This window comes from Populus euphratica, unplaced genomic scaffold (genome assembly GCF_000495115.2).
Source record: "Populus euphratica unplaced genomic scaffold, PopEup_1.0 scaffold90.1, whole genome shotgun sequence".
Lineage (NCBI taxonomy): Eukaryota > Viridiplantae > Streptophyta > Magnoliopsida > Malpighiales > Salicaceae > Populus > Populus euphratica.
In genome coordinates this window covers 148,974-160,535 of record NW_011499973.1, presented here as the reverse complement: position 1 = coordinate 160,535, position 11,562 = coordinate 148,974, and the positions used below count along the sequence as shown (strand labels likewise).

At 33.6% G+C, this 11,562-nt stretch overlaps 1 protein-coding gene across 1 annotated transcript; it reads left to right on the top strand.

Annotated features, from left to right (window-relative positions):
- Nucleotides 1–541: 541 nt before the first annotated feature.
- On the top strand, nucleotides 542–11,562 carry KU70 (ATP-dependent DNA helicase 2 subunit Ku70-like protein). Its single transcript, XM_011045749.1, has 19 exons — nucleotides 542–773; nucleotides 858–935; nucleotides 1,308–1,424; nucleotides 1,676–1,790; nucleotides 2,634–2,739; nucleotides 2,869–2,986; nucleotides 3,097–3,180; nucleotides 3,303–3,361; nucleotides 4,101–4,234; nucleotides 4,346–4,389; nucleotides 4,888–4,964; nucleotides 5,305–5,452; nucleotides 6,748–6,809; nucleotides 7,536–7,596; nucleotides 8,371–8,463; nucleotides 8,541–8,661; nucleotides 10,096–10,198; nucleotides 10,324–10,507; nucleotides 11,171–11,562. The coding sequence occupies exons 1-19, from the start codon at nucleotides 708–710 to the stop codon at nucleotides 11,282–11,284; spliced, it is 1,884 nt and encodes a 627-aa protein (XP_011044051.1). The 5' UTR covers nucleotides 542–707; the 3' UTR covers nucleotides 11,285–11,562.

The window sequence follows — 11,562 nt, the reverse complement described above, 5'->3', positions numbered from 1 at the left end:
GAAAGTGGTATTTATAATATGTAAAAATATTTTTTTCTTTAATGAAGAGAAAAATAGTCAATGCAGGTAATTTCTATAAATATTTCAAAGAAATTGAATAAAATTAATAAATATTTCAAATAATAAAATTGAATAAAATTGTGTTATTTAATTTTTTATTTTAAACATAATAGCTTCACAAATTATCAATTGAATTGAAATTTATTAAATTAAATAAAAAATAAAAAATAAAACATATAAAAAAATATCTTAGTTATAAGAGTATTTGAGAGTATATTGTATTAATTTTTAATTTTTTTCAGAAATATATTAAAAACTATTTTTTATTTTTTAAAATAATTTTTGATATTAATATATCAAAATAATTTAAAAATATAATAAAATATTTTTAAACATAAATATTGTTTTTAAATTTTTAAAAAACACAGTTTTTCCAAACAAAACATACGGGCCAAACCCAGTTTAGGTCTCCTCTCTCAGGCCCACCGGTGCAGGCGCAGTGTTTGCTAGACGCTATTTTACTTTTCGATTAAAAAAAAAGAAAAAAGCACAAAGAGTACCGAGTACTCTTCACTGACCTCTTCGAATTTCGAATATCTAAGAAATTACGAGGGAGGGTGAGTGCACAGAGAAACCTAAGACAAACCCCCCGAGTGATCTCTCTGTTTTCTCTTTTGTTTCCCAAACATCAACAAAGAAAGAAAGAAATGGAGTTGGACCCTGATGACGTCTTTAAAGATGACGAAGACGATCTCGATAGCGAATTCTATCAGGTCAGGTCCTTACTTCTTGTCACTTTTACTTATTTATTTTTCCCAAAAAATAAGACACTAATTTTGCTAAACTACATTCTGCAGCAAAGAGAATCGTCGAAAGAATTCGTGGTCTACCTTGTCGATGCTTCCCCCAAAATGTTCTCATCTACTTGCCCTTCTGTCAGTGTCTTCTCTCTATCTCTCTTCTGTTTCTTTTGTATTAGAGTGTGTTTATTTTTGAGTTTAAAAAGTGGTTTTAATTTTTTTTTCAAATTAATTTTTTAATGACTCTGTATCGTTTTAATACGTGGATGTGCAAAATAAATTTTTTGTTTCATTTCCAAACGATTTTGAAAAGCAAACGTGTTAACCATCACAATTGTAAACACCACCATGTAGCATTGCATAAAAGCAGGTTTCAATAATTTCTTTTCCATTTACTTCATCCAAATGATTTATTTGTAATTAATAATAGACTGTGCATAAGAAATGCTGCTGTTTTGTGGCTGTGGAAATGTTTTTTTTTTCCCTTGATTTTGGTGGTATTGGCAGGAGGACGGAAAGGAAGAAACTCATTTCCACATAGCTATCAGTTGTATCGCGCAGTCATTGAAGACCCAAATAATTAATAGATCGTATGATGAAGTTGCAATCTGCTTCTTTAACACTGTAAGTCTTTTTATTTGTTTTTGGCTTTAATAGCCAGCACAAAAAAGGGTGTAAGTAGATGAAAGAAACAATACATTTTGCAATTCCATAGCTGTAGTTTATCCTTTTCCTGGGGTTAGTTTGGTATTTAGGGTGGCATGTGATTTGACAAGGTTACTTGGTTGTATACTTGTCTTCTTTTAGGATCACGTGCTAGCTATGATGGAAGTTGTTAGCATATTTAGTTCACCATTATTTGATAATCATTGCAGAGGGAAAAGAAGAACTTGCAGGATCTAAATGGTGCTTTTGTATTTAATGTTGCGGAGAGAGAGTATCTAGACAGGCCAACTGCAAGACTTATCAAAGATTTTGATTGCATAGAGGGTAAGTCTCAACAGCATATTCTACATGCTTTGGTACAGATTTATTGATTTCTGGTCTAAACTCTTTATGTTATCTCCTCACTCATTGTTATAGCAGACAGGGTCCTTTAGTTTTTTTTTTTTCAACATTGAAATAAAGTTACTCAACTTTATCTAACCTTACATTGTTTTTGGACCACTGTTGTTTTAAACATAAAAAAATGTTAATATTTTGCGTGGTTAAATTTTTATTTGCTGAAATTGTATCACATCGATTGTGTTCAATGCACCAGTCTTTTGTCATAATCATTGCTAGCATAGTGTCTGTCTTTCAGAGCAAGACCTTGTCGAATCTGCATTTTGATGTCTCAAGTTGTGGAATTCCAACAACCTCTAACTAACTCCTAGTTTACTTTCCAATGTTAATTGTCAGATGGCATGGTACCAATGATTATTGAATCTAATAATATTTCTTTTCCTCTTGGAAGAATGTGTGGCAACTATCACTGTCAAAGCTAAATGAAGCAGTAGCCAGTAGCTATGCTTTGGATTTCATCTCTCTTTATTTTATCTGGTATCTTGTTTTTCCTTGCATGGTCTTTGAATCTTCTGGTTTCAAAAGTTGTGAGAGCTCAGTTCTCTAATTCTTAATAGCTTGTTGAAGCTGATGGTTGAATTTGAATGGTCATAATTATCCCCGACTTATCATCTCCATAGATGTTTTAACTTTTGAAAAAAATAATTTTGAGGATCTTTGTATGCAAGTATGGAAACAATGAGAGCAGTTTCTTCATGTTTTATAAAGCCTTTTTTTTTTAGTGAAATTTAAAAATATTAAATGACTTTTCATCTAATTTGTTTGCAGAATCATTCACGAAAGACATTGGCAGTCAGTATGGTATTGTGTCTGGGTCTCGGGAGAATTCCCTTTACAATGCTCTCTGGATAGCGCAAGCATTGTTGCGTAAAGGGTAATACAGATTTTTCTTTGTCTTTGATGTTATAGCTTTGATTGTCTTGTAGGCTGAAGTGATATTTTCATCTTCTTTTTTAAGATCTTACATGCATAGTTTCCTAATGTAAGGGATGAACCATCTCAGATCTGCGAAAACAGCTGATAAACGGATTCTTTTATTTACAAACAAAGATGATCCTTTTGGGAGCATCAAGGGTGTAGCCAAAGCAGATATGACCAGGACAACATTGCAGCGAGCTAAAGTATAGATTTCCATTGACATAACTAGCACATCTTCAAAATTCAACCCTTTGTGAGAATGCAATTTTTCACTTCAAATTTCATTGTTAAAGAATGCCGTTGCACCTTTCAGGATGCACAAGATCTTGGCATCTCAATTGAACTTCTCCCCTTGTGTCAACCTGATGAGGAGTTCAATGTTTCACTTTTCTATTCTGTATGTCCTTGCCTACACCAGTTGATTTTTCATTGTTCCATATCTACTCCAGTTGATTTCTTTATTAACTTCTCCGGGTGGTAAGTTGATTTACATTTGATAGAGAATTCACTATATTTCAGGATTTGATTGGGTTGGAGGGTGATGAACTTGCTCAGTTTATGCCTTCAGCAGGGCAAAAGTATGCATTTTCTTTTTTGTGGTACTCTTGCAAGGATTATTTCATTTCTCTGTCTGACATTGCATAAGTGCAATTGTGAAATTGGGCTTCTGGGGACTTACCATATTTTAAACCTATGGGAAATGCTAATGCTCCAGAGGCAATAAAAACTATCACAAGTAGTGGCTATACTGTTATAAGGGCTTCATATGATAGTGCAAGTTTTTCTGGAATAGGAAAAACACTCTCTCTTGCACACAAAAATGTTAATGAGCACCAAACAGTTATGCTCCTATGCTTATAGCTGCATGCTCGCACATATTAAATGTATGTATGCCTGTGTGTGTGCTGTTCTAAACTGATGGCCATAAAAATATTTTATGGTTAAGAGTTACCTACCTGGCTGCATGTAAATGAGCTCTCTCTCTCTCTCTCTTTGTTTTGGAGACACCTGTGCATCTTGTGATTAAGAGTTGCTAGTTATTTTATCTTCCACATATTGACATGGTTGTTCTCTATCTGTGGGGGCCTGTCTTGCTTGCAGTAAACCCAAAAACAAACATCTATACATTAGTCTCTCATGGGAACCCTCAAAACAGAGCTTTTTGTTAAGATGATAATTCTCATTGACGCGCACATCCTGCTATAATACACTCATTGATCCACAGTGATGTTTGAATATCTATATTTGCGTGCATCTCATGTGTATTTGCGCATTATTTATTTCATAAAATCCTCTCACATTGTGTTCTAATCTCAGATTGCAAGATATGAAAGATCAGCTTAGAAAACGAATGTTTACAAAGCGAATAGTAAGAAGAATCACATTATCAATTGCAAATGGATTGTCAATTGAGCTGAATACATATGCTTTGATTCGTCCAACTTTGCCAGGTACAGTTACTCTGAACTTCTACGCTGCATCATGTTATAGAGGCTTCTGCATAATATCTTTGTCATCACATAAGGCAGTTTATGAATTTTTTTTGTGCTTTTGTTTCCTAGGGGCTATTACGTGGCTTGATTCTGTCACCAATCGTCCTTTGAAGGTAATAACAGATTGTCATGTTTCATTTTATTTATTGGTTTAATGGTTAAATTTATTTACATTGGACATATTTTGTGCAATGTAAGTGAATTATGCCTATTTGAGATCTTTAGTCTTGATCATTTTGTGCTGCACTTTCCAGCTTCTGGATTGTTTCTTATGGCATGATGCATTTCGTGTGGTATTCTTTTTACCTCATTGTGGCTCTAGCTTTGAACTTTCTCTACAGTTTGGCACTGAAGGAGGTTAAGGAGATAATGCGTTAGTTTTCTATTGAGGTGTTATGTTCTGTTCAATGATATTCTAAGACAGAATATGGTGCTATATTCTTGAATTTGTTTCAAGTTAATTAGATACAAACTGGGGAGTTTCTTTACTTGCTCTAATCATATGTAATTGCCTTTTAATTTATTCCCATCACTTCCTTTTTGTTTTAGATTTTGGATTCACCTCGTGAGTATTAGATCTTAATCAGGTCATGTATTTTGACATTGTGCAGACCGAGAGATCTTTTATCTGTGCCGATACTGGTGCATTGATGCAAGAACCTGCAAAACGATACCAGCCTTACAAAAAGTAAGCATGTTTCACTTCTGTCGATTATGTTATTTTTAATGCTTTTTTTATTTTTCTTTCTTAGTTGATTCAAGAACCTGCTGCATCTTTATTTTTTGCTTTCCCTTTTTCATTTTCTTTTAAATTCTTCTTAGGAGTATATGATGTAAATAAATATCCTGTTAGATCATTTAATATTGTAACTTAAAAGTTGTCATACCCTTACATTTTTCACACCCTCCTTTTTGGCATGCTGATTTTGGTACATGCCAAAACTTAAATATTTTTTTTTTTGTTATTTGATAAATTATGGTGGCTGTCTACTTGCATTTGTTGTCTAATTAATCAATTTATGGTTCAGTGACAATATCATGTTGTCTGTTGAGGAGTTGTCTGAGATCAAAAGAGTTTCAACGGGACATCTTCATCTTCTTGGATTCAAGCCCTTAAGTTGTTTGAAAGATTATCACAACTTGAGGCCTTCGACATTTGTTTTTCCTAGTGACAAGGTTTTAATTCTTTTCCTTGAATAGTATTTGGGTATTTTCCTAAAGTTCATGCTTCCTATTCTGCTTTGGTTTATAGATCACAGTTTTTTTTGATGACTTAGCATGCTTCTTCAAGCCTATAAATGGCCATGTAATGCCACAGTTAAATAAATTTTTCCTCTAGATTGGGTTACAAATCTTTATGTTAGCCTTTTTTGGTTAAAAATTAATTTTTTTATGTTTTGAATCGTTTTGATGTACTGATCTCAAAAAATAATTTAAAAAAAATAAAAAAAACATTATTTTGATGCATTTTGGAATGAAAAGCACTTTAAAAAGCAACTGCAACCGCACTCTCAAGCAAATCCATATCTCCCTTTAGGAATTGCAGTTAGTGGAGAGATGGATTCCCTAGGTTGGTATTGAAATGTTATAGGATTCTATATAGAAGATGGCACATTCATGGAAATAAATTTATTTTAAGAATGCATTATGAGTTTTTTTAGTTTCACATTATCTAATACAGGGAGTACATTTGGGCAATTTGGCAATATCTTGGTTTCATGGGTGTGTAGTGTGAATGATATTTTGATCCACTTCACCTACAAAATTGCATCTAAAGGACATAATATGATTCGTTGTGTTGATTGTTTCCACTTTAGGATATATAAATCTAGGTAAGTGGATTAAACTTGATAGCTTGCATTTACTCATCTCCACAGTTTGTCTTTGAGAATGTCATTTCTATGATGAGCATGAAGAATAATTTTTAAGAATCATGTTAGAATGCTCTTTAAAATCTTAATTGTATGCGCATGTTTGTGGGTAGCCATGCTTCAATATATTGTTGAATGTTATTTTATGTCATTAATATTTGGTCCTTGGAAGGTCAGGGAGCTTTGATGGTTCTCTTACGAGTCCGTCTAGATTTGCCTGTGCCTTGCTGACAACATAAAAACATGTTAATTGAGAGTCTGGTAGTGAAATAGTAGAATATCTATTTAATTTTGAACTTCAATGAGAAGTAAAATTAATACTCTCAAGCCACTCAATTGTTCCCTTTTCACTCTCCATTAAAGCTCGATACTTCTCTCTTGTGGCTTTGATGGATGTTATAACTAGTAGTAGTTAACTTATTAAACAAAAAATATATGCACTTCAGATATTTGGTGATTGTAAGATTATATTTCCAGATTTTTTCTGAGTTTCTTTGTTTCCAGGCAATCAACAGTCCCATCTTGCTTTACATATATCCTAAAATCATCTCTTCCCTGGTATGTAATAGTGCTTTTTTCTTTTCTGGTTATTGGTTGCAGGAAGTAATTGGTAGCACTTGCATTTTCATTGCCTTGCTTAGATCCATGGTAAACCTTAAACGGTGAGCAGTGTTTATTTTGCAAACTGTAGTATTATTCCTTGAACTTGAACCCAAATATTTATAAGATATAATCTAATAATACCTCTCATATGTATTGCTATGCTATATTATTTAGTAATGAGATAAGTTTCTACTCATGGTAGATGCTGTCTGTATTTATTTAGATTTATTATTTTTACTTTCCTTCTCCTTATTGTATTATCTACAGATAGCATTTTGCCCTTGTACCTGGGCAGTTTTTGTGTAAGCCTGGGATTGTAGAAATTCATATTTGTTATCCATATCCATAATCATAATGTAGGGAACTTTCTATGATGCAATGGGCAACTCTTGGTTTTGTAACCATGTCTTTGTGTCTAGACTTGAAACTTTAGCGCATCCACCTTGTATAAAGATTTCAAAGTGCACAACCATCTCCAAATTCTTCTTCCAGGACCCAAATTCTGTTGGAGCATAACTAGGTGATGGCCATAATTTCTGTGGTGCTAGTATCCTACACTTTATGTGGCTAGGAGCATCAAGATTCCTAACTTTAGCAGCTCTACTTTCTTTTTGGTTATGGAAAAGGAGGAATATAAATTATGGAACCCAAGAGAAGTGTTGTTCATCAATTGCAAAAGTTGATTTTTTTTAATCCTATCTCTTGAATTAGTCATGCTTTTTATTTATTTGAATTTATTTATCCTTAATTCTTTTTTCTTTCTTCATTCATTGAAAATTTTGCAGTTTTGCCGTTGCATTTTATGGAAGCTCATCTCGTCCTCAACTGGTTGCCCTTGTTGCACAAGTAAAATACTGCATTTTTAAAGTACCATTGGATTGTTGCATGCATGAATTTATAATTGGTGAACAAGTCTGATTTTGGCATCAATATGCCATCTTCATCCTTATATTATTTTTGTCATTATTACTTTTTTTTTTTGTCTATCTTTTGAATTTCTACCCTATTCCATTAAATAAGTGGGCGACCCTGCAACTAAATTCTGCTCAAATGTAAAGAGTAATGAAATAATCTTGTAATCTAAACTGATTGATTGGTAGAGAGTAGCTTAGGTTCCCAATACTTGTCTAATGCATTTATCATTTTGCTTATTTGTTTTCTTTGTTTCATTTTTATTTTATTTTCCTAATTGCATTTCAGAATATGATAATATTCTAACTTGGTTGTCCCACTCTGTGGTCTATTAAACTAGGGCATTTGAATAAGCTCATGCTGTCATTGTGTGCAATTGTGTCATTTGCTGCTTTTGCAATTGAATACTATGCCCTGTGTTTTTTTTTTCTTTCCAATATTTTTAGATCTCTCTTCCCGAATTTGAATCTATCTTTTTGAATTGAATACCATGCCTTGTGCTTTTGTTGAGTAATGAAAGAAAGTAATTTCTGGTGCTTAATCCATGCTGTTGAGCTAGATTTCTAAGTTCCTTAAACAATGTGATTTATGTGATACAAATTGTTATCTTGATCTAATTATGCAGTGAACATAATTGCTGTTGTTGTTATGTCTAATTTCAAAATTACTGTGTCATTAATGTTGCTTATTGGTATCTTTGAAAAACAGGATGAGATTATTAGTGCTGGTGGTCAGGTTGAGCCACCGGGAATGCACATGATATATCTTCCCTATTCTGATGATGTCAGGCATGTTGAAGAGGCAAGTACAATTTTAAGTTGATTCAAAATGGATTATATAGTAATCTTAGCAACAAGGGTATGGTTGACTTGCTGCAGATTCATTCAGACACAAATGCTGGGGCACCTCGAGCTACTGATGAACAAATTAAAAAGGCTGCTGCTTTAATAAAACGCATTGACTTGAAAGATTTTTCTGTATTCCAATTTGCTAACCCTGGTAAGCTGGCTTTGATTATTCAGACTTTGTACCTTGAAGATTGCTTGTAAATGCTAAGGATATATTTGGTGTGGGTGTAAAGGGTGAAAAGTTACCCTGCATTTCATCCTCTTGTGGGGGAGGGGTGAAAAAATTTTTAGGGAGGTGGATTTTGGGTCTCGAGTCCTTCCCTCTCCTTTTGTAGATTTTAACACTAATCTATTCTTTCTTCTCCTTTTATTTCCATTTTGGAGTGCAACTATGTGCTATTTAATTTTTTGCTATTATATTTAACCTAAAGTCTGATTTCTCTTTTTTTGGGACCCACTACTTTTCGTTATTTCCAATTCCTACCAAACATTCTTAATACATCATCTCTTAAACCTTTCTTTACCCTTAATACTTCACCCTTAAATTTAGGATGTTATCTCCTTAACATTTCTTCAGATTTTTCATTCCATACCAGAAGCAATCTTAAGATGATTGGGAAAATTTTTGAAAACCTCTTCACGTGGCTGTTGTCTAAACTTCTAAATTTTTTTATAGTCTAACTAGTGGTTTTGGGGTGTGCACCCTCATGTGTTTTATTCAATTTGAAAAATTATTTTATTATTGAAATTAACACATTTAAATTTAGTTTATTAAACTAGCTTCTTTGATTCGTATAAAAGTTATTATATGATGTTGATATAGATTTCCTTAAAAATTTAGTGGAAATTTTCATATGAATTCATGGACAGTGCGAATTGATGGCTATTATTGAGGAAAAAAGTGATTTTAATTTGGATTCTTACTATGAATTGGAAATTGATGGCAGTGAAAAAAGATGATTGGTTTTAACTTTAATCGTGCTGGGAGTAAAAGTTGGATTTCAGCTAGGATTAGAATTAGTACTGTTTAATTTATTAAGCATGTAATAGTCAATAAAGTTTTTGAAAGGTTCAGAAGCGCGCATACACCCATGGATTCTGGATTTGAACGAGGAAGAACTTTTATGCTCTCCTATATTTTGTCAAATCTACTCTGCAAATGATGAAATATAGTGCATGTTATTTTAGGTGTAGTAAAATTTTCTTACTGGTCAATCTGTATCTCAGTTCCAATTTTTTAATGTATAGCATGCATTTATGAAGTGTGGTCTCTGCCTGGGCAACCCCTTGATTGAAGTTAGGGCTTTTATAATGAGAGATCCTGAATTACAGTGCAAGAAAATAAAAAGAATATCAATGTTTGGGTTGATTGAACATATGAAGTTATAAAATCTCAATTCATGTGGATCACAATTTTCGTGCATCATGGATATAGCATATTCCATAATATTAGTTTGCTGTAATAAATGCTATTATTGGAGGACATTGATTTATGTGAACTATGAGGAAATCATATAATTTTTCTTTTTCTTTAAATCTTAGCTGGATTCTCCGTATCATCAATTTCCAATACATTTTCTTACAGGTTTGCAGAGACACTATGCAGTTCTGCAGGCCCTAGCTCTGGATGAAGATGACATGCCAGAAATCAATGATGAAACACTTCCTGATGAAGAAGGCATGGCCAGGTAAGATCAGCTCGTAGCTTCCTATCCTTTGCTGCATCCACCATTCTTTCATTCTGTGCCCTTCATGTGGATCTTGACAATCATTTTTGTTAACCTGACAAATGTTCACATTTATGATACCACAGATCAGGAGTTGTTAAAGCAGTTGAAGAGTTCAAGCTTTCTGTCTATGGAGAAAATTATGATGAGGAAAGTGACATGGGCAATGGAAAAGCAAGCGACGCCTCCAAAAAACGGAAAGCAGCTGCTGAAAATGCAGTTAAGGAGTCTGCAAACTACAACTGGCCTGATCTTGCTGACAACGGACAGGTGTGCTTTCTTGTGTTTCAAACACGATGGTATCTTGTCTTAATCAAGTGCACAAAGTTGGCTTAACCAACAATATAGACAATTGGTTTGAGCAAACAAAGCTCTCTCTTAAACATTTCTTGAGATCAATAAAAAACTGCAGGCTTTGTTTGTTCAATGAACAGCAATACCTACAGAAAACTCTCTCCAAGAAAAAATCACAATCCAAATCAAAGTAATCTCTGTTTTATGTATGGGGGCCTACAAAGTTATTTTATTGATCCAAACAAGTTAATGATTTTTTCCCTCTGTTTGGATCGCACCATCCAAACAAGCTAAGCATAATAAATCATTTAGGAAGATGAAAAGGGAACAGAAGAACTGATTCCTTTTAAGCTTTTTTGAAGTCATTATCAAAAAACAAGTGATTTGGAGGGAAGCTATGTCGTTCCTATTTGAATGTTAACTGGAGATACTTGGAGATTATAGCATATTCATTCGCAGTTGCACAGATATGTCGATAACACCATGAGCTAAATAAAATTGGTTGATGGAAATTATTTGCTTATAATTTGTTGAAATTATTTATAATATCTTACTGTAACAAATGAATAAGGAAATTTTCGAATATAGGTTACTAAATTAAAGGATAACAATCCCTCTTTTCATGGATCTGTTTTGCAGTTGAAGGACTTGACAGTAACGGAGCTGAAGTATTACTTGACAGCGCACAATCTTCCTGTTACAGGGAAGAAGGAAGTTTTGATAAGCAGGATATTAACTCAGTTGGGAAAGTGAGGCTAATCCAGCAGCAGCTCCTTTTCCAGCATCCAGTTGTGGTTTTGCAATGATGGTGATACATCGCACTGTACACCAGTTACATCTTTAAGAGGCTAACTTATCTGCTTTTTGGGAAATTGAAACGCGAGCATGGCAGGCAGCCTTCTGCGCCATTACAATACAGGCCAGCTGAGCTTTTGCGTTTCCTGTGTACAGGAGTTGTATTGTAATGATGAGTATCAGTGCCTAAAAATGCCTTGCTTTTACAAGAGCAGGAGGGATTCGCAGCATTATCA

What these genes read in the sequence shown, in the direction of transcription:
- KU70 (XM_011045749.1), top strand. Translation starts at nt 708, where the DNA reads ATGGAGTTGGACCCTGATGACGTCTTTAAAGATGACGAAGACGATCTC. An exon ending in CAAGCATTGTTGCGTAAAGG is followed by an intron (nt 2,740 to 2,868) that starts GTAATACAGATT and finishes GAACCATCTCAG; the next exon opens with ATCTGCGAAAACAGCTGATA. An exon ending in ATGTTTCACTTTTCTATTCT is followed by an intron (nt 3,181 to 3,302) that starts GTATGTCCTTGC and finishes ACTATATTTCAG; the next exon opens with GATTTGATTGGGTTGGAGGG.